The sequence below is a fragment of the Stylophora pistillata genome, chromosome 13 (assembly GCF_964205215.1).
Source record: "Stylophora pistillata chromosome 13, jaStyPist1.2, whole genome shotgun sequence".
Classification (NCBI taxonomy): domain Eukaryota; kingdom Metazoa; phylum Cnidaria; class Anthozoa; order Scleractinia; family Pocilloporidae; genus Stylophora; species Stylophora pistillata.
This window is the reverse complement of record NC_142531.1, coordinates 12375560-12397782: the sequence shown is the minus strand read 5'-3', so window position 1 is coordinate 12397782 and position 22223 is coordinate 12375560. Positions and strand designations below refer to the sequence as shown.

At 38.8% G+C, this 22223-nt stretch overlaps 2 protein-coding genes, 2 long non-coding RNA genes and 1 pseudogene across 9 annotated transcripts in view; 2 read left to right on the top strand and 3 right to left on the bottom strand.

Annotated features, from left to right (window-relative positions):
* Positions 1-5: 5 nt before the first annotated feature.
* LOC148717679 (uncharacterized) lies at positions 6-3074 on the top strand. The gene is made up of 2 exons (XR_015995012.1): positions 6-640; positions 2284-3074. It is a non-coding gene; the product is annotated as an uncharacterized LOC148717679 (long non-coding RNA).
* LOC148717678 (uncharacterized) lies at positions 642-6851 on the bottom strand (annotated as a pseudogene).
* LOC111336539 (uncharacterized) lies at positions 5332-16725 on the bottom strand. Of its 5 annotated transcripts, XM_022942649.2 has the most exons (9): positions 16535-16725; positions 14509-14589; positions 13412-13541; positions 12030-12393; positions 10117-10180; positions 9164-9311; positions 8652-8789; positions 6850-8248; positions 5332-6134 (listed from the first exon to the last, which is right to left on the bottom strand). In XM_022942649.2, the coding sequence occupies exons 3-8, from the start codon at positions 13479-13481 to the stop codon at positions 8148-8150; spliced, it is 885 nt and encodes a 294-aa protein (XP_022798384.2). In that variant the 5' UTR covers positions 13482-13541; positions 14509-14589; positions 16535-16725; the 3' UTR covers positions 5332-6134; positions 6850-8147. The 5 variants fall into 5 exon arrangements, with proteins under 5 accessions (XP_022798384.2, XP_088600302.1, XP_022798383.2 ...); XM_088744176.1 differs by having other exon boundaries at positions 13412-14589; XM_022942648.2 differs by lacking the exon at positions 14509-14589.
* Positions 12387-17780, top strand: LOC148717677 (uncharacterized). The gene is made up of 3 exons (XR_015995013.1): positions 12387-12629; positions 13499-13580; positions 16692-17780. It is a non-coding gene; the product is annotated as an uncharacterized LOC148717677 (long non-coding RNA).
* A 973-nt stretch (positions 17781-18753) lies between these two features.
* LOC111336540 (uncharacterized) overlaps positions 18754-22223 on the bottom strand; it is a 7699-nt gene continuing 4229 nt past the window's right edge. For both annotated transcript variants that reach the window (XM_088744180.1, XM_088744181.1), the window contains exons 5-7: positions 22064-22220; positions 20528-20665; positions 18754-20143 (exon numbers count right to left, since the gene is read on the bottom strand). In XM_088744180.1, the coding sequence (XP_088600306.1) occupies positions 20040-20143; positions 20528-20665; positions 22064-22220 (399 nt within the window). In that variant the 3' untranslated portion in view covers positions 18754-20039. The remainder of the gene's footprint in view (positions 20144-20527; positions 20666-22063; positions 22221-22223) is intronic.

The window sequence follows — 22223 nt, the reverse complement described above, 5'->3', positions numbered from 1 at the left end:
ATTCCGGCTTATGTTGGACTGATTTCTGTATTTCAATGGTACTCGCTTTTCGGTTGGTGTCATGTTAAGTTAAGCCTAGCCCTTCAACTCCCACGATCTAAACTACAATCTTTCCTTTGCACTCGTTATTTGCTTCAGATACCTTAAGGTGAACGAAAGAAAAAGGGTTTTGCGAATAAAGTGACGCATAGAATATAGCGAGACAACATTGGGTGCAAAAGAACAGGGGTAATTAATTTTTTTTTTAACTGGAAGAAAGGTTTATAGAAATTGCTCGGTTTTTTAACAAAAGGCTTTTTTGTTTACACATGTGTCATCTTACGGTCACTATTAGTTAAGAGTTGTCTCTGGCATCGTTTTTGCCATCAGTGATCTTCTCACGCAGCGCCAGCTTGGATTCCGTGCCGCACCAAATCGAGCCTGGACGGGCATTCTGTTTCGCGTGTTTGACAAATTTCTATACAATTCACTATGGCTGAGAGCGTAGCTTCTGTTCCGTGATCGAAATCTCTCAAGAATATTCCCTATTTTGATTCAACTTTCGTTGAGAAATGGCTCGAGAAAGATGGAAAGGTCCCAAAGAAAGTGATAACCCGTGGTTACAGCAATTTCTGCGAAGGCCACATCTTTGATACCGAAGGTAAGTTTCGTATTGTATTGTAATCTTTATTTAGACACGATCAATTCATCAGCCTATAAAAATACATATCACATACGCTAAGATATTTAAAATTAAAACTACATACTATAACACTAAAGCTGTTTTCCGTGAATGCCGTGCGTTAGACTTTAAAAATGTCATTGATCTTACGTTTAAATAACCCCAGAGACTCTGTGTTCCTTACATCGCGTGGTAAACTGTTCCATAATGTGGCGCCATTGTAGCTAAAGCTTTTTCTGTAATAATTAGTGCGCGGTAGTGGAACATTAAGCTTATTTTCAGAGTCCCTGAGGTCATAAGCAAAGTCACGCCACGTAAACTTTGAATATAGATACCTTGGAGCTAGCCCGTGCAGACATCTAAACATCATGGTGGCTTTATGGATTTCCAGCTGGCGTGCAAGATTTTTCCACCCTAAAAACTCGAGTAGCTCAGTTGCATCAGCATCATAGTTAGAGAATGTCAACACACGGGCTGCTCTATTCTGCAATTTCTGCAGTTTGTCTCGTAGCGTTTTCCCACAGCTACCCCAAACAATGTCACAGTAATCAAAGTGAGGTTTTACTAAAGCTTGGTAGATGAGATGTAAGGTTGATGATGGGATCAGGTGCCTAATTCGCTTTAGGGCCCCGATACCAGAGGCGATCTTTTTCGTTAGTTTTTCGATGTGACTATGCCAATCGAGTTTATCGTCTATTATTACACCAAGCGATTTTGTAGCTGAAACCTGGCTCACTTGAGTATTGTTCATTCTAATTGTTGGTGAAGCCGTGAGAGTATTCAGTCTCTGCCTCGACCCTATTAGCATGAATTCGGTTTTAGTCATGTTCAACGTGAGTTTGTTCGCTTGTAGCCAGTTGAAGACGTTTTCTAGGTCTTCATTTAGACAAAACTGAACGTTCTCAAGATTGCTTCCCGCATATGTGAGGTGCGTGTCATCGGCATACATTCTCGGATTACAATTTGATAAGCAATTTGGAAGATCGTTGATATATAATAAGAACAATAATGGACCGAGGATGGTCCCTTGAGGGACGCCGCAAGTCAACGAGTAGCTACTGGATAGCGACCCGTTGACAGAGCATTTTTGTGTTCGGTTTTCCAAATATGACTGAAACCATCTGAAAGATTTTCCATGTATACCATAATAGTTTAGTTTCGATAGAAGGATCTGATGATCAACAGTGTCAAAAGCTTTTTTCAAATCTAGAAAAATGACTCCATTGATTTTCTCGTTATATCAATATTATAATTTATGCCCAAGAATCTGTCGCTTCCAACAAAGCTGTTACAGTTGAATGATTAGCACGAAACCCTGATTGGTTTTGACATAAAATATCGTGCTCTTCCAAATAGGCATATAACTGTTCATAAACTATCCTTTCAAACACCTTCGCCATTATTATATTGTTCTTCGTTACTGATGAGTTGTTCAGGTTGTTGTTGATGCCTAAGTCTAGATGAAGATGGAAATATTTTGTTCGAACAGTTGCGTGATTCACGCCATTCGTACCATTTTTACAGATATCATATTGTTCTTGTCTTTTATTTATGCCCGGATCCGTTAATCGAAAACTTCCAACGAAGTTGTCACACATCCGCATTCGCACCTTCCCTTTCAGTGAGCCATGAGGCATGGAATAAATACAAAGGAAGAGGCAGCAGCTGCATATGCTGACAGTGGGGGGTGTAATGTTTTCCCAGCTGGAATTGTCATCAACCCCTCCAGCCCTCATCTGGCTTCCTCTCCAGATCGAAGAGTGTATCAGAAGTCAATCCCTGGGGGCTGCTGGAAATCAAGTGCCCTCTTAAGGATTCCAACTCTGAGCTTGAATATCTCAAATGTGTAAATGGAACCTACAGACTAAAAAAACACACAGCTACTACTACTAGGTCATGGGAAAATTGTTGCTAACTGGCTGTCAATGGGTAGATTTTTATGTTTACTGTAAAACTGACTTTCATTGTGAAAGATTGAGGTTTGAAGCAGAATTTTGTTCGGAAATGAAAATGAAATTGGATCAGTATCATTTTGAATACCTTCTCCCTAAATTGAGGGCCACTGGTTTATCAGCACAAGCTGTTATGTGTATATCCTCTTTAAATAAAGTAGATTATTATTATTATTATTATGGCTATAATAGCCAGGCTTTGGAAGCAAAGTTGGAAAATGAGTAAAACTAAGCCAACCCTGCAATTTCTGAAAATCCTGGAAATGGGATGTACATGTATGCTGACCGGGCTTCTGCCAGCAATAGGTACTAGACTAGTGTTAATGTAGTAAGGAAGGAAATTAACATTCTCTTTCCAATTTCCTCTTTCTGGGTAGGAGGTATGGAAATCGTCTGGAATCACACAAATTAAAAAACTTTCTTTGTTCAATTCAAATAAATCTGTTTTGGTTTATTAAGCACATGTTGTAAAGAACTTGGTTAACTTAGTTGAGGTGTCACAAATCTTATGATTGTAGCAAGGTTTGCTAAACAAAACTAGTGGGAAATTGAAGTTTCAATATAGTAGCCCTCTAAAATTTGTCAGAAGGCAGCATATAGTCCAAATTTGGTTTACTGAATAGCCAATGAGAGAGGTAAAACTCCTTAAAAAATTTGGCACACTTTTATTCGTCTGATTGCCCTCTCAACATGGATACGGAGGCAGGCAATCTGCTGGGTATCTGTCACCTCTTTAGCAGTGAATTGTAAGGACTTTGTTCTTGGTGGGATTGTCAACTTAGCTTTTATAGTTTCCAATAAATCATGAATTAGGAAGCCCTTGTCTGCCATTACCTGGTCTCCTTCTTCAACAAGCGACAGAAACCACTGCACCTTGTTATTTCTTTGTCGGATATACTTCCCTGATATAGGAAACTTACAAATGTTATTGTACCATGTGGAGCTATTCCAACTAAGCATTTAAATATTGTGAATGACTTGTACGTAGAATAAGTTTCTGAGTTTAAGACCTTGAAGCTAGGCCTTTGGACTTTAATTTCAGTGCAGTCTAGGATTACCCTTGTTTTAGGGTATATAGTTTTAAAGCATTGAGGCATACTACTTTCGATCTGAGCACTTGTGGGCTAAATTGGCACTTGGCACATTGTGTACAGAAAATTTGCCCAAGTTATAATCACTCTACTGAAAGTACTTTTGCTAATATTGAATCTCACTCCTAGGTCTGTCTCGAGCAAACCTAATCTCATTCTGATAAAAAATAAAAACAGTTGGTCATAGAGTGACAGTGCAAATTTACCACTGCTACGCCTTTGCTGGTAGCTTTCTTTGCCTTTGCCTCGTTGAATTTGGGACCATTTTATCATGGTTTTTGCATACAGCTCAATCCATTTGTAAAAGCTATCAAATCGTTCTTTCGATGTAAAGCCTGTGTAAAATGTCAGCAATTCAGGATCCTTCGAAGTGTTTTCCCCTTCAAACTTGGATTCTTGAAGATCTTTGACTTGTTGCTCTAGATCTTTGATTCTGGCTTTAAGTATTTCAATTTGTTCTTAAGGGCTCAGTTCGTCAGGCTGACTGTTTTTGTTTTCCAGTTCGTCCATAGCCATTACTTGCATTGGCTTAGCACCAGCGTTGGTTTCCTGTCCTGCTGACTCAGTCTCCTCTTCTTCCATCTCGACATCTTGCTGGATTAAATCGAAAAAGAATTGACGTCGCTCCTCCTGTGTTTGCTGTTCAGCAATAATTTTTAACTCTTGCAATTTGTTTGGTCAGTGCTCCTTACCCTCCTTGGTCCATGCAAACTGCGATGGCACAACTCCATGTCTTAGGCATGTAAGCCGAGTTATAGTCTTATACATATCGTCTGGCTTGAAGTGAGCCGAGCACACAAGAGTAGAACCTTTCTTGATCTGGGAAATTAGTTTAAGACTGCAAATTATAACGCGAATAAACAAGGGGCAGAGAATTTCATTTGATGCATATTACAAAATCCGAGTCAATAAAAACAAAACAAAATCTTGCCATGTGCGTTTTACAGCTTGAGCCAAAAGTAAAATGAACTAGATGCATATCTGCATGAACGCGGGCTTTCAATAATGCACATCTGGAGTTCTCTTTAGGGGACTGCCATATTGCCATTGTTACTGTTGTCATGCAATTTAAACATTGCTGGTCACAAATAAGTCTACTTGTGTTAATTTTTGACTGCTGGAGTGTAATGAATGTTGTTATGGTACTAGACAACAATGCAAATAATATATTACCATCTAGGAGTAAGTTTCTGTAGATGCCAAAGGTTGAAATTCAAGGACTTTTCAATTACTTTGAAGGCCAAGTTTTAGAAAATTGAAGGACCACTTTTGGAAATGTTTGCATAAGCAATTTGAAAATCATTTTAAATTATTTCTCAGCTTTTCCATGAAAGTACTGTAATTTTCAACTTGAAAATTGTTAAAGAAAAAGCATTGCAAAAATCAAGCCTCAGTCCTCAAATTCAAGTACTTCAAGGCCTTGAGTGTTTAATTTTTAAATTAAAGCATCTTCAAGGACTTTTAAGGCTTTTACAAACCCTGAGTAGGTAATGTATTTGTCATTAACTGCAAGGAGAGGGGAATTTTTTAATCTATTATTTGTACCAAGTCATAGTTTGTTGCCAAATGTTCACCCAAGGAGAGTTGTCAGAAATGAGTAGATTGAAGCAATATTACTGTTCAATAGTTCATGTTGTTCATAGAAAATCTTGGAATATTTAATACTGCTGATGGCCACAAGAGAAGCAGTGCTATTTACAGTTTGTGTATTCAATTAGAGGCATTTGACTTTCATTACATACCAAGAGGGGAAAACACATATTTTGACCTTTTTGTGGGTTTAAAAATACGTCATACAAAAATCTGAAAACCACATCAAAAAACCTGTGCATTCAACTATCATTTCTTACAAGATTTTCGAGAATTGATTTGCTGTCAACTGAATCAGACAATATTCCTTCACTGTAATCACTTTTAAGATCTAAACTTCAGTTCCACCAACATCAGTTTTTGGCAAATCATCTGTCAGTAAATACTTGTTCAAAGCTGAATTTTCATCATCTTTTGCCATACTGAATAACAGATAACATGTTTGAATTCCAATAACTACACGATTTTATTATGGAGTAGCAGAGTGAATAGACAGCCACAAGACAATTCACATTGAACTTTCTGGCTTCACAGGTATGATTGAAAATGGGCACTATTTTGAACTTTATCAATTTTAACCCCTTTCAACTCAAATATATCATTATGTATACTCTGAAAATAATGTGCTAAGCTATTCAGTGATGATACTTCAAGCAGCGCACATGTACCTTGAGAATGGCTTCTGCCATAAATATCCCTTGCAAGAGAATCGAATTTTTCAAGCCAACATTGCCTTTACAATGGAGGTTTCCTGCTGACGTCACGTATCCCGTAGCAACCATGTTTGCCGCCATCTTGAAGGTCAGGTCTTCCAATGTTAACAAGCGATTCTGACCATGTCTGCGAAAAAAACTTACTTTTCAACGCTCGATCCGCTCGATAAAGAGAAATATTTGCAAAAAATAGCTTGTATAGACAACATTGATCAGTTTCAGATCGTAAATAAGGAATGATCGTCAAATGTTAGCGATTTTCCACCGATAACTTACGTGGACCTCGTGAACTATCTAGTCCTAAATGACTGGACGAAAAAACTAGGAAGTATATGAAGACAGTTTAAAAAAAAATTTCGTCTCTTTAGATTTTGCTGACTAAATTTTAGGCCATGAATTCTAGCCAAAAGGTACCTTGTATTGCTTCCCAATAATGCTAGCTGAGTGGCTGCAAATCCATTAGAAGATCAATTGCAAGTTTAAAGTGCTTTGATAACCTACAATCCAAAAATGTTTGATAGTTTTACTCCCTCGAAATGGGCATATTTTCAACTAAACTGGGTTTCCTTAACTCATGTAGTGATTTTTCTCATTGCTTTACCACATGGTTCAATCGAAAGCAAAAAGTCAGTCGCTGATAACACGTGCGTCTGACAACTCGCCGGTCACGGCTCGATTCTTACCTCAAAATCTAGCCGTTCATCTCGCTTTATAGCGGCAATCCATTTCGATCTCAATAAAGAATTTGAAGGAAAGTTGAAAAAAGATAAATTCTTGCCACTCTGATTTCTCTTGTCGTTCGTACAGAAGTTAACAGAGCATTGATCGTGGGCCATACTTACTTGTCTACTGCAACACTAGTGTAACACACCCCTAAATTTATTCCCGTCCAGCCTCGATTTGGTGTGGCAAGGAATCCAAGATGGCGCTGCGTGAGAAGGGTTACATAATAAAAACACTTTATCCGTCCACATGTGGGTCTCCCGTCCCATGATAACAAGACTTGATTAGTTTATAGAGCAGCGATGATAGGGCTGAGAAATTAGAAATGGTTGAAGTGGAGTCTCGGATTTCGTGATCTTCTTGATCTTAATCTCACACAGGTATGTTTGGCGTTTCCGTGTATCACTATTCCTGGGTGTCACCATCAAATGCGATATTCACAACCCTCGTCCTCTTGTTCCACCTTCTGGGCATCACTCTATCTAACCAGTTGCTTTGTTGCGCCGTTATAGGCTACATCTAACCCACATGTTGAGCTATTGCAAAAAAATATATTTATATATAGTAACACAACTCGCAGCGCAAAGAAAGTCGCCAAAATAACGTTAAAACGACCGTAAGAGACAAGGGGGCTACGGGTTCGAGGTAACGAGATTTAAGGCGTTTTTTTTAATTTCTTTTACGATTTTTTTAACGACACACGTTTACGCTTTAAAATTCAATCTTTTTGTTGGACAGATCGTGACACTCGATTTCCGGCAGATAATTTTGAATCGTTACAATACTAATTATCCTGTTTCCGACATGTTAGGTATATGAATTCCCGTTAATGACCTATACACCCCAAAATCACACACAGTACGTATGGGCCGCCTGTGTTAACGACAAGCATTGCATCTCTGCATGTATAAAATAAACATAATACAACATGGAAGGTCTGTTCGTATGGTATTTACGTATTCGTTGGTTTGTTTCAGAAATCTCACTCGTTCGACTTCCGATACTACTAACTATGTACTGACACAGCTTCAAAATGAGTGCGCATGCTTCGTTATTCGAGCCATTTGAACGTTCAGGGTTACGATTCATCTTCTGCAATCATAAGCTGACATGGGTTTTTCCGCCGAGAAAAAAAAACTATTTCTCTGGGGTCTCCTACAAAGGAGGCGATGACAATAATCGACCGCTTAAAATACAGGATGACACGTAATACAAGTTCGACTGTATTGTCGTTCCTATTCCTTTACATTTATCGCAAGTTACAAGCATGCGCACTCAATTTGCCAACTCATGTTCCTTTGTCACCCGTGTCAGCGTTGATGCTGCCATGCAGTAAGTGCTTATGATCTCTTTTGCCTTTCGTAAGCCATCGGTGACAAACGTTATCGAAAGAGGCATGTCGAGACTGACACGTTCTTCAACTCTGTTTTATTTCAATCGTGGGACTCTGGTTCCCACTTGCATTAAATCCATTTGACGTTTCAGTATACGCGACTTCTTGACCATTATTTGAAGTAGCTGTGAAGCAAAAGATGGTTATCAATGTATCTCAGTTGTCGTAAGAAATTTGATTTATCCACATTTCTAAAGAAGAAAAAAAAAGTTAAATATTCACCATTGGTTCACGTTATATTACTGGCTCACGTTTCCATAACGCTATTAAGATATGGTGAAGTTAAATTCAGTATGTGTTCAAACTGGTTATTTCACATAATTACCGATAGATTTGGACCGATTCCAGTAAAAAAGGGAAAATATATTTTTAAAAGAAATGCCACAGTGACCTAAGAACGGAACTATTACATTTGAAAAACGGAGTCATTCGAACCATGGGGTGATGGTAGATCAAATTATGTATCTCATGTAAGATAGGATGAAAATTCCTGAGCAGCAACGACAAAGAAGTAACTTTTTGCGATACCTCTACGAAGACAGCGACAGGCTTTGCAGATTATACCACTCCCGTGATTATAGTACAGGATCAAGTCAAACAAGAGAAATAAAACGACAAACTCTCCAACCATATACAACACTAAGTGCTTCCAATTCGTTATCTCCACTGAAAAAGGAAAAGATCGGATTTTTTGAGTAAGATTCAGAAGAAACTGTCTTCGGTTACAGGTTAAGAGGCGAACAATTTCTCACATAGGACGCTAGAGAAGAATCTGAAGGTACCGCCATACGACCATCCCATATGCACCAAATTGAAGGCAACGCAATACAGCAACTAAGTGCCCTCGATCATTTTTTCACTTTACACTTCATTAATCCAAGTAATCTTTCAATCCCAGGTCAATAAAGTCGATTGTGTTTGGGAAAAGTGACTAGCATATCTCCTGCCTGTCGCTAAATCTGCTTGCGCACATGGTACACCTTTCATCTTATAATATCCAAGCAAATGCATATTATCCTTTCCGGTTTAATAATACGTACCATTTCTTTTACCAAGAACTGTATTTGTCACTATTGTTTTAGGTCCTTCGCACTCGCAAGTTGAGGCGTTAAGGGATTTTTTCCCCCATTTGCAAAGTTCCAGAACAGTCTGATTGCAAACGCAACCACACGCTGTGTTACTCCATTCCTAAGGAACAATGAACAGGAAGTTAATGGTAGTGGAGGAAAACGAGGCGAAACCCCGTTTTAAAGTCAATACGCATTTCATCATATGACCTCTGACTAAGTTTTGAGAAATTCTTAAAAGTTAGTTTTAACTTAACCACGACGCGATAGACTGGCGCACGCGGTAAACCTCAAATAGATTCTGCAATAAAAATGTTTCCTTTATTTTTTCGAGTTGGAACGAGAAAATCACAGTTCATCGGAAAACGTGTCTTATTTTCGCTTTTTTTTTCACTGCTGTCACGATGTCACCATACAGGTGCATTAGGACTGGACGGCTTTTTCGTACCGGTTCAAGTCAACCCGTATGACCCTACACACGTCAGTTTTCATGATGGATCTCTATAGGATTACGCGAGCTGGGCTAGACGGTCAAATGATAAATTCTTTCATGATCAGAGGGATATTTCGCCATGAACTCTATGACTCGCCTCATGGAAAGCACCCGTCTGCGATTTTTAACTTTCTGATGACGACCGCACTGCGAAGTAGAACCTAGCTGACTGACGCCAGAATAGATAACCCCCCCCCCCCCCTGGCTGGGAAATACCGAGAGCCCAACCCAACATGTCAGGTAAAAAAAACAGAAGGGTAGAAATGAGGTACCTTGGAAGTGATTAGACAGTGGAATGGGGAAAAGAGAAGGGTTAGGGGCTCACCATAATGTTGTTTACACATGACCACTATCGACTATAGTTTCTTTTTCAGCTATTAAAAACAAAAAAAAGCAACAGCAACAAATCGTCAACCTCAGAAAATACACTTACCATGTTGACAGGACAAAATTCTACTGGTCTTGCACAAACACACTTGCACTGGAACTGATTCCAACTACAAAAATAAATACTTTAAATTTTTACTGACTCCTGTGTCCATAGCTGGAACATTGGGTGATTTTGTCTCAAAAAACACTAATTTTCTTTCCAAGTCTTTCCAGAAATCGAAACTCTTAAGAAAGCTTTTTGAATCACTAAGAAGCAAGAGTGATTAAATTCGCATTCAAAGACAATTCAACCAAAATACTTTGAAAAAAAACACTTGCGAATTTATAACATGGAGAGGGTTTTCAAGAAGACTCTTTCTTGGTCTTTTAGTGGATCAGAAACTATTTGAAGGATCGGAAACAGTTTCTTTCGTGGAATGGAAGGGTATCTGATCTGCTAGTCATACGTCGTGGGGTACCTCGGGGATCGGTTCTAGGACTGACTCTATTCTCTATCTACCTAAATGGTGTGCTTTCTACTCTAGAACATTCAAATTGTACACTTTTCGTTGACGATACAGAGATCCATTCTGTAGATAAAGATGTTGCTCCAGTGGCAGTATATATAAACCAAGATCTTGTGCACATCGATATGTGGTTGAAGGTAAACGAGTAGGTGGCCCACCCCGGAAACTCTAATGTCACGCTATTAGGATCACGGCCTGCCCTTGAAGCTGCAATTGACACTAACTTTGACATTTATCTACAAGATCAAAGATTGAATGAAGTAGATTCCTGTAAATATTTAGGTGTATATGGAAAGCTATCTTGGGATTATCACATGAAATATATCTGCCAGGGAAATATATCTGCCAAAGCTAAGAATACTAAATAGAATATCTAGCTTCCTTATCTCAAGATTTTCTACCGTTAATTTATAAGCAAACCATTTTGCCCATCATGGATTATGGGTCATAGACGTGGTTAGATTGTTCTAAAACAGTATCTTTAAAGATTGAACGCTCGCAAAATCAGGCTATGTGTTCAATATTGAATACCAAGAGGAAAACTTGCTCACAAGAAATGTAGAGGTAAGTTAGGTCTTACTTTAGGACTGATCATAGGCGTTTTTTTGCGTGCCATGTTGTCTTTTAAGATTGTACATAATATTAGTTGCCCTGATCAACCGGTAGATTATCTTATTCGTACGCATGATAGTAATTTACGTGATAAGACTTTATCGTATCTTCCCAGGGTCAAGGCGAAAACTGGCCAAACAACTTTTCATTATTCTGCAGCAGCAGATTGAAGTACAAGTACATTAGAGATATAACCTCTTTGGAGAGGTTTAAGACTGAGTTAATTGGTTATTTTAGAGATTTAAATGTGAAATCACATCGTTGCTCACTAACCTAGGTTTTATAGTTGATTTTTTTTCTAGCCGTCGATATTTTAAATTTTTATATTTATGTTTAAAATACAAATATCGGTTTTTTATTATATTTTAGGGTTATATTTTAAGGTTTTATAATTAGTTTTTTTAGAATTACTTAGAGAGATAGAAGTTATAGAGGGCATTTTATTTCAGCTACACATGGATTGTTAGCAGCTTTTACTACAGTACCAGCTGATCCATTTTGTAAGGTAAAAAAAGTACTTATCATTATTATTGGCGAATGTCTAAAGTTTCAAGGAGCTGAACAAAATTCATCACAGAAGTGCTGAGAATGTTGAAGCCTAGGCGGATTTTCGGACATGAAAATGTCGAACAATTGGAAAAACTGAGGAAGCTTAGTTGGGTGATGTCAGTCTAGCTGTCTACTTTCATCATCCAATACTATCCCCGCCTTAAACAGAATATGCACGTGCATTACATAAGTCTTTCTAGAAATCGAAACCCTTACAAAACCTTTTTGAATAGGGAAAAACATTGTTTTTAAGCTTTCATTCTGATTGTTAAGGTGTTGCGGTTCATACCTAAATCCTTTTTTACAGGCGAGTTCCTTGGGTGGTCCCTCAAGATACCTGCACTTGCATGCGCATTCATTTTCGTCCCAGTCTTGTACTGCAAGATCACAGTCAAGTGGACTGGCCACACATTTATGAGTGCAGCTGGTGTGATTTTGCATGGTGAAGATCGTCCGAAAGTTTGCTGCACGTGAATGGACTTCAACGTTTATTTCCTCGTATCTTTGAGCCACGCAATGTTGCACTTTAGGAGAAGCTGAGTTCGCCGAGCCAGAACACCGGTGAAGGTTCACATAGAACGGATAATAGCCATAGTTGGTTGGATCAACAGGGATAATTGTCTCATGCGGTTGACAGAAAACATTTGGCAAACCTGAAAAGAAACAGCAAAGAAGAATAAAGAGAGGAAAGGAAAAACGTCGAAAATTATCATTATGGTCCGACGAAACTCTCTTAGCTTAGATGGGAAATGAGGTTCGGGATTTTGTAATTACGATGATATCATGTAGAACTGAACAGTGGAGAGAAATCTGACAAAGATAATAGGAGTTCTGCGGGTCACCAAAACACAGACTATTTTGCTCTAACAACAAGTATCTAACGATGCATGTATGTTTGATCTCTTAAATCTTAAAATGAGACATGTTCTGACGTAAGCACTTACTTTTCCATCGAACGTTTGGGTACAACAAAGGTGCCCGTAACTCCAAGTTGTCTTCGGGAGGTTTAAATTTTTTTCTTATGGAAGGTATACTGCTTGAGAGAGGTATTTTACGGGTCAAAAGTGCTATGCTGATGGTTTTAACCTCACCGAAGTTCATCTTCCCAGTGGCGGATCCAGGGGGAGGGTCCGGGGATCCGGACCCCCCCTAACAGACCTGACACTTACAACTTTGAAACTGAAATTCTTACATCGACAGGATCGTATATCACTTTTTAACTGGCTGATCTTTTTAATGAATCTAAGTAAACGGTCAGCGGCCAAGGAATTATAACGTGCAACCGCGACTGGTGGGAGGGGGTGTGGGGGATGTGGGGAAAAGTAATTTGCCTCAAAAGAGTTCAACAGTCCTTAATTTCTGAACCCGAAAGTTTCGACCCCCCCAATCAAAAATCACTGGATCCGCCCCTGCTTCCCACAAAACCTGTTCCGTGTAGTCAAGCCTGGCCACGAATTAAGGGAGAGTGGGCGGATACCAATTTACAGCCAAACGGGATTTTGTCGTAAAAGCCTCAAGAGGAGTTGACCACTCCCCTCTGAGAGTATCTTACGCCCGGAGTTTCAATTTACGACGACCAATGATCTCTTCGATCAAGTCTTGATCTAAAATATCGGCTTCTTATCCAGACCTTCACAGCCACGAAACTGTTAATCTTTAATTTGAACTTACTTTTGGCTTTTTGGGCAGACACAGTTACATCTAGTAATTCCAAAACAAAAATAGAAATAATCAGCAGCATTTTCGTTTCACTTTCAGAAAATTTCTTCGCTGTACGTTCTATTGCTTGATCCAGAGGAATCTGCAAGAAAAAAAAAAAGAAAAAAAAGAGAGGATAAAGGTAAGGTCGTGTGTAGGGCATACCTCCCTGCTCCAATAAACTACACGATTATGATGTAATTAATAAGTGCTTTATTCGTACAATAATTTTCTAAACATTATCAAAATAAATATCCTTGAGGGATTTATATGTTTAACTCCCCATCTGAATGAATTAGCACAGTTTGCATCGCATTTCATTCACTCTCACAATACACCCTCACAATCACGCAGTTAATCAATCACTCCTTAAGTCCACTAATTTCATCCACACGTGACAAAAGCCAAGAAAACTGATGAAGGACTAATAATCAACCCGGAACTTTCGTGTGCGCTCGCGCATGATGCAAATTTTATTCTTTCATTCATAACATCGAGAAAATATTGGGAACCAAGTGATCCATCAAGAAAAGAGGTTATAAACTTGTATTATTTTGATCAAAATTACTGATCACTTCACGTGCACCTCCGCCAATGTTGTCGATTGCTCAACTTGCACTTACAAAAAGATGTATAAAAAGACGACAAGGTGACCGATTCCGAGAACAACTTTGCGACGCAGAAAGGAATGGCAAGTACGTATCCAAACGAGTCGCCGGACACATTAATCTGCCTAATCGTTCGAAGCAGCAAGTGGCAGTTTGTAGCCTTTCCTTACGGCTAAGCAGTTCGATAATGATAATGATAACGCTGACGTCCGATCTCAACCTTAGTAACACTGTACACCTTAGCAATTCGAGTTTGACTAATGGTCGTGGGTCGTGGGTCGTGGGTCGTGGGTCGTGGGTACAAGTCGTGGGTCGTGGGTACAAGTCGTGGGTCGTGGGTACAAGTCGTGGGTCGTGGGTGTGGGTGTGGGTGTGGGTAAAAGTCGTGGGTGTGATTAATACTTAACAATGACAATAATCATTTAAAATATTAGTTATAATAATACATAAATATTATACAACCCTTGTCCAGTCATTGTATCAGCTCGGTTTAGTGATCCTAATATTTCATTGATTTCATCCAAAAGAATTAATTCATTTCACCTAAAAAGAAAAGTGAAACCAAAGACAAAGCCATTATTTGCAGGATGATGTAATCTCTTAAAATGAGGGTCATTCCAAAGAGTTTGAGGAGTTTTGTTCAGGTCAAACGCTTGATCAACACACAAAAAAATAATATCTTACACTGAAAAGAGAGAAGTGTTAAACTTAAAAGAACAACGTTTTCAGAACATGAAAGAAGCTTCGAGAATCAGAAACATGGCTATTGGCCGTGTTCTTGAATTAAAATTAATTTGTGCTCTCAGTGTCGGTTAAAAATAAATGAAGTTTCAGAAGTAAAAGTACATCCCTCTGCTGGTTAGGGAAAATAAAGTTTGTGTTGATCAATGACATTCAGACAAAGAGCCGAATGCTTCATCAGTTGTCACCTCCGTATCGCATACCATCTACCCCGCATCTAAGAAAAAAATTAAGTGAAACAGCGAACTGTTGCAAGATAAGCCGATATATAGATAGCAACGCTGCAACGTTAGTTGCAGGTCTGGAGATGTTAGCTCCAAGGTTTTTCCAAGGCACGAAAATATAAAACCTCTGGTATCCAGTCTGCGGTACAATCGACAACCGGAAATCGCAAGCCAATGTTAAATATTGGTCACGACAACTGGCATCGGTGATAAGAAATTAAACGAAGAACCAATTAGTATAATCTTAAAATTTTTCTTCGTCCATTTAACTGGCCAGGTCCTTTTCGAAATCATAAAATAAACTAGATATGAAGAATTATTGAAATAGGTAAATTAATAAATAAAGAGGTTCTAATAATTTCAATTTTTAAACGATTGATTTCTTATCTGACAAAGACCAGACTCTGCAGAGTTTCGAAATGTGACGTACTCAAGAAACATACGTTTCATTGTTCGTCGAGAAGTATTGCATTACTTCACGGTAGCTAATGACAGTCATGTTTCACGTCTTTTGAGACGCTTACAGGATAAAATTTTAGAAAAGAAGAATAACAACGGTTCAGGTCACGTTTCGCGAAAAAAGTCAGTCATTTCGCAATTTCCATGAAGAAAAGGCGCTTCAACGTTCACGGCGAAATAACCAAATCATGTTTAAAACCAGCCACAGGGCCCTTCACGATCACGAAAAAACCCTTTTCCCCTACAAAAATAACAGTAATATTGATTATTAGTAGTGGTACTATTAACATGATTAAATAGGAGCTCTTAACCATTAATTGTTATGTATTATGCACACCCACGACTTTTACCCACACCCACACCTACACCCACGACCCACGACTTGTACCCACGACCCACGACTATTAGTCAAACTCTAGCAATTCAGCCTATGCTGCTATTAAGGTATCGAATTATTCACTTTCTCACTTTTCTCGAAAAGCTGCAAAACTCTAGAACAAAAACTTATCCGTTCAAATCGGCTCTTAATCCCCACAGTATGAACGGACGCTTTTTATTCAATTCATTCATTCTCGTAACTATGTTCCCACCAAAAGCGTAACTCGGTCCGCGAATCTTGTTAGAGATCTATTTATGAGTGAACATTTATGAGTGAACATTTATGAGTGAACCTTTTATCGAGAAATATGCTATATCAAATTATCTCATGTTAATTGAGAGAAGCGTAGACGCAAATCTCAACCTGTAAAGGCGAATGAAGGCACAAAGAGCAAAGTTTCTTGTCGAAAAAAAGCCCGAGTGAACGCAACTATACGTCTGTTTACTTAGAGATGACGAAAGTTACATGCAAATCTTTTGCAATTTACGACTCCTATACGCAAAACTCTTCTTTCTCACCCCTTCGGAGTGACGGCTAACGAGCCGTGCAGTTCTTCTATAATTCTTAGTGTTGTCAAACGTTTAAAACACTTATTTTACTGGGAGAGTAAGCTGCTGGCAATTGGTTCTCCAAGGAGAACCAACAAACCAGACATTTTTATACTGAGACATTTATATTTACATACCTTAATATGTCTATAGCTAGGTTAATTTCTTGGTCTTCAAAAAGCCTTTTGACAGAAGATTCCCTACTACACTGCCTTTAAAAATCACTTCTTGCGAAATAAATGGTCTTGTCACTTAAGGAGCCATGTGGTCAACGAAGGTTTCTTTCGCTTTCAGTTTCAAGGGAAAATTTGCATTTAACGTAAGCCATCACGGTTATCATGCCCCAGTGGTTGCCATCACAGCGAGCGAAGAGGCCGCGAGAATTGCCTGTTCTCAGTCACACCATCATCAAAACTATTCAACAGATTAAGTCAAGAATTAAAGAGATGAAAGAAGACGAGAAGAAGATGAGTATTTAAACAGTCTCGCAAAGATTCCGTTCTGTGTGATGTTTCGTGCGGGAGATATTCGAAGAAATCATATTTTACTCAAATTGAGAAGGCTCCTTATGGACGCCATTCCCCTCTGAGGGGAACAAATACTACGACCGGAAGCTTACAGAACACCGAATTTTGCTATAAAAAGCCTGTAGTCGTCTTCTCCTTATAAACATCTGCACGAGTATTTATTCTATACAAGAACTGTTCAGATCGCGAAATCTCGACGGGTAAGTAACTTATTTTTACCTACGTGACAGCATTCTCGGCCGCTATTCTAATATCGTGTCACGCAAAAGCTTAGAAATTCAACCTCGCTCTATCACATGACGAATAACCCTATCAATCTAAAAATTTGTGAAAAGATAATTTTTCAGCTGTTCTCATAACTAGCTACATTAAAATCTCAAAAGGATTGATAATTCCTTATTTTTTTTTAACTTTGATGACGTCACGTGAAAGGCAAGACTACTATTGTGCCGGTGCCATTTTAAAAATTTGTTAAAAATTTTTTTTCTCTTTAGCTAGAGAAATCATCTAAATTTAATTTTTTGAGAAAAAAGAGAACAAAATTTTGAAAAGAATGCGAGATGCGACTGAAGGAGTGTTTTAGGGTAGCTGGTACCGAATAGTGAAAGATGTAATAATCGGAAGTCTCTAGCAGTGTGTCGACTTTTTTCACGGACTTTCGTCCGGCATCTCGATTTGCATTCATGTATTTCGTTTACATTGCGTATTGCACCTAACAAAAGAATAGACCTTGTAACGTTTCCCGAAACATTGAGAAATGAGAGTATTCACGAAACAGTCAAAATTCCGCTTTAAATTGTAACTTCTCTGCACAGCATTCAGGCAACAGTCCTAGAAAATAAAGAAATTTATTAGATGGACGGTATTGTATCGATGTAACACTTCATTCTCTAAACTTATTTACAGTGACTTTTGTAACATTTAGAGAAGACTTGGAGATTAGATCTGGCAAGGTAAAGGCCTAATGTTGAGTTAATCCCTTTATTTTGCAGAATAGTAGGATCATTTTAGGTCAAGTTTTTAGCAACAAATCTTTGCCAGAATCTAAGATTATCCGAGTTTAACTTCTATGCTATTGAATGTTCAGTTCACACCGTTTCAGTTTTGTAATGCAGGAAAATATTGTTTCTAAAATTGTTTCATGACTGCTTACCTTTAAAAGAGTAGGACTAATACAAACCAAGAGTAAAATAGTGAACTATAACTTTCTTTGTAAAACAAAGAAAAATGCATATAGCTATTGTAACAAAGAAGTGAAAAGTTGATGGTAAAAAAAAAATCGAGAAACCGAAGATGGAACAATGGATACCAAGTGTAACTATCACTGAGTTCGATTTGTAAAGAGGGAAAAGAGTCGTAACAACCCAAAACTTCGATCGCTCTTCATCTTCCCCATAATGTTACAAATGTAGACCTAAATAAGCCAAGCAAACTGACACGTTTCTAGCAAAAAATTGGAGAGATTTACACCATAGTGGCGGTTCAGCAAACTATCACATGTCAGCTTTCGACGCTCACTACCCTCTTACAGAGCAGCGAGAATAGGGATTGGAAAATGGTTGAAATGGAGTCTCGGACTTCGTGACCTTCTTGATCTTAATCTCACCCTTAGGATGTGTTTGACGTGGCTATGTATCAGTACAACTTTCCGTAGGCATCGCCATGAAATGCGTTACTCACAAGTCTCGTCATCTTGTTCCACATTGGAGAGGAAGGAATGAGGTTGAAAGGAATCTGGACCTCAATCTATCTGTTCGGTTGCTTTGTTACACCGTCATAGGCTAATTACTTTATTAGGTGTTATGCTTGGTTACAAAACTGCGTACACATTTTGAAAATATGATATTTTATTATTAAATTATTGTTATATTATCATATGATTACATTATTATTTGAAAATATTATATCTCACTGCGTACATATTTTAAAACTAACCATTGACTTCGTTTTCTCGCACCGTTTAGAATGATCCAAGATAACGGCACCTGCCCTTAGATATTGAGGTCAGATAGCATTTTCGGTAGCCAAAGTGCGAAAATAACCCGTCCACAGGCATTATATAGGCACCGATCGAGGGACTAATCTAGGACATTTCTTTCTAAACGTTACCTCAAAAAAGGATAGGACTCGCCAGAGTATGAAACATTCGACTACCTATTCTTTGTTCGAGGGCACTAGTAGCCCGGCTCAGTATACTGAATTGAATTCATGGGACACTGGAGGAGCAATTGGCCAATAAAATATATCGTTTTATTTTCTTTAAAAACAACGCCGGCTTGCGTATATCTGCAACACATTTGACAAGAATATTAGCATCTAAATTGTTTCATTATTTTTCCTCAACAAAATAATTTAAGACCAAATCGACTCATATTTTTTTTTCAGTGGTTTATCTCAAGTACAACGCGAGCAGCTAAACCGTTTTGTTTGAGAGAATTTCGTTGTCATTCTTCAAAGCGTAGTTATCCTGTTGACATTTCTCATTACAAGTCACTCCATTCCGACTCCATCCACAAATTTTGTATTGGACACACGTAAGACTCTAGGATCACATCTAACCGTTCAAAAAGCAGTCGATTTGAGTAGGCTGCTTAGGAACTTGCACATGCACTAAACCGTGATTCTACCCCTACACAGATTCATGCACGCGTCTCTAAAAACATCTGTTGGTTAACTCTCTCCAAGAAAACTTAGTTACTGTCGTAAGGAAGAGGAACTTTGTAAGATGGATACAGCTGGAAAACTCTTCATGGTGGAGTCTCACTTATTATAGTTGCAGGAGCGTAGCACTCACTATAGCTACTGCAACCAGCTATGTAACGATATTATGAGTCACTCTAAACATTACAAAGTATTGCCTTCAAATAGAACAGTGCCTCGAGATAAAAAGTCCGAGAGAAAAAGAACGTCGAAAATGTAAAATTAGGTTAGGCATAACCATTTACTAAGTTTATTTAGAGCCATTGCTTAGCATATAAACGCGTTCCTTTGTCACCCATGGCGGCGTGGATGCTGCCTTACAGTGATTTGCTTATGATCTCTCTTTTCCGCGTTAGCCACCAGTGACTAACAGTATTAAAGAGGCATGTTAAGACTGACACGTACTTCACCTCTGTTATAGAAGGTTTTTGTCGATTGTGGGACTATCGTCCCTCCTTGCACTAAGTCCAATTGAGGGTTGAGTATAGGTGCGGACTGCCTGACCATTTCTTGAAGTGGCTGTGAAGCAAAAGATGGAAATAAATAGATCTCCGTTGTTATCCGAAATTTGACTTATTTACAATTCTAAATAGAAAAAAATATGCAAATATTCGCTCATATTTCCACAGCGCTGATATAATGTAGAGAAGTTAAATTCAGTACATAAACAAACTGGTTGATTGAGAATAATTACCGATAGATTTGAACCGATTCCGATTAAAAAGAAGGAAAACTGTGTTTTAATGGAGATGTCGTTGTGACTTACAACGGAACTATTACATTTAAAATATGGCGTCGTCAGAATAATGTTATGATGGTGGATCAAATGAAACATTTCATGTAAGATAGGATAAAATTTCTAAGCAGCAACGACAAAGAAAAATTAACTTTTGATGATTATACCTTTACGAGGACAGTGGCAGGCTTTGCAGATAATTCCACCGCCGTATTGACAATACAGGATCAAGTCAAACAAGAGAGTTAAAACGACAAACTCTCCAACCATACACAACACTAAGCGCCTCCAATGCGTTGTCTCCACTGAAAAAGGAAAAGATCAAAAATCTTTTGTGTGTAAGAAAGACAGTGGTAGGCAATGACGACGATTGTAGTTTTCAAATAAGATTTAAAGGAAACTGTCTCACAGGTTAACAGCTGAGAAGTTTCACGTAGAGGACGCTCGACAAGAAAGGTCAGGAAATCGTAGGACCCGCCATACGACTATCCCGTATGCATCAACTTGACGGCAACTCGATACAACAACTGAGTGCCCTTAATCATCTTTCAGTTTACCAACTTTGTTAATCCTTCAATCCCAGGTCAAATCCCCGATTGTTCTGGAAAAGTGATCAGCGAAACAGGTTCACCTGTTCGGTTAACATGTGAATTTAAGAACCGCCTCCTGGTTAGTTCAATTGGTTAGAGCGCCGGATTGGGTTGTGCGGGAGGTCGAGGGTTCGAGTCCCGGCCGGACCAATACTCATCGTCTTAAAATAACTGAGGAGAATTTGCTACCTTTCTATAACATCAATGAAATGGATAGATATTATAGTCTTCTCGGATAAGGACGAATAAATAGAGGTCCCGTATCCTGCAGGGTTAGAGGTAGGAGATGTTAATTTCCCACGCACGAGATTACTGTGTGATGGATGTCCTCCCCTAGGGCAGGATGTGTGGGGGGAAAAGGTGAGGTCGTTACATGGACTAAAGCGGCTGCCAGAAGCGCCTGATAATACTGACGTCCGATCTCAACCTTAGTAAGCGCCGGTTGTGCGGGAGGTCGAGGGTTCGAGCCCCGGCCGGACCGATATTCCTGGTCTTAAAATAAGTGAGGAGAATTTGCTACCTTTCTATAGATATTCTAGTCTTCTGGGATAAGGACGAATAAACCGTAGGCCCCGTCTCCTGCAGGGTTAGGGGTAGGAGACGTTGATTTCCCACGCACGAGATTACTGTGTAGTGGATGTCCTCCCCTGAGGTGGGATGGGTGGGAATTGGCCCTGAAAAGCCCCTATGGGGAGTGGTCAAGTAACGTATGTATGTATGTGTAACACTGTAGACCTTAGCAATTCAGCCTATGCTGCTATTGAGGTATCGAATCATTGACTTTCACTTTCACTTTCTAAATCAATAAACGTAAACCCTTGGCTCGCAGTTTACCAGTAATGGTAACATATCTCCCTTTGATACAAGTTGCAGACGGTTTCTCATGATACCTCACCCAAACCATCAGCAGCTTAACTATCACTCAAAAGACCCTTAGTCAATACGCAAAATTGAAAACAAAACAAAAATAAATAACAAGAAAATAATGAAACAAACACAGATAGGAGTCATGCCTCGTTGGTCCTTTCTAACTCTGCCTGGGCAGATGGTACATCTTTCGTATTAAAAATTTAGACAACCGCGTATCATCTTTTCTAGTTTAACAATACGTACCACTTCTTTTGCCAGGATCACCAGGATCTATAGTTTTCACTATTGTTTTAGGTTCCTCGCACTCACAAGTCGAGGCGTTGAGGAATTTCTTCTCCAATTGGCAAAATTTCACAACAGACTGAGTGCAAACGCAACCGCACGCTGTGTAACTCCATTCCTA

What these genes read in the sequence shown, in the direction of transcription:
- LOC111336539 (XM_088744176.1), bottom strand. Translation starts at nt 13,601, where the DNA reads ATGCCCTACACACGACCTTACCTTTATCCTCTCTTTTTTTTCTTTTTT. An exon ending in AGTTCTTGGTAAAAGAAATG is followed by an intron (nt 8,790 to 9,163) that starts GTACGTATTATT and finishes TTCCTTTTTCAG; the next exon opens with TGGAGATAACGAATTGGAAG. An exon ending in CTGTCGCTGTCTTCGTAGAG is followed by an intron (nt 8,249 to 8,651) that starts GTATCGCAAAAA and finishes TTTGCTTCACAG; the next exon opens with CTACTTCAAATAATGGTCAA.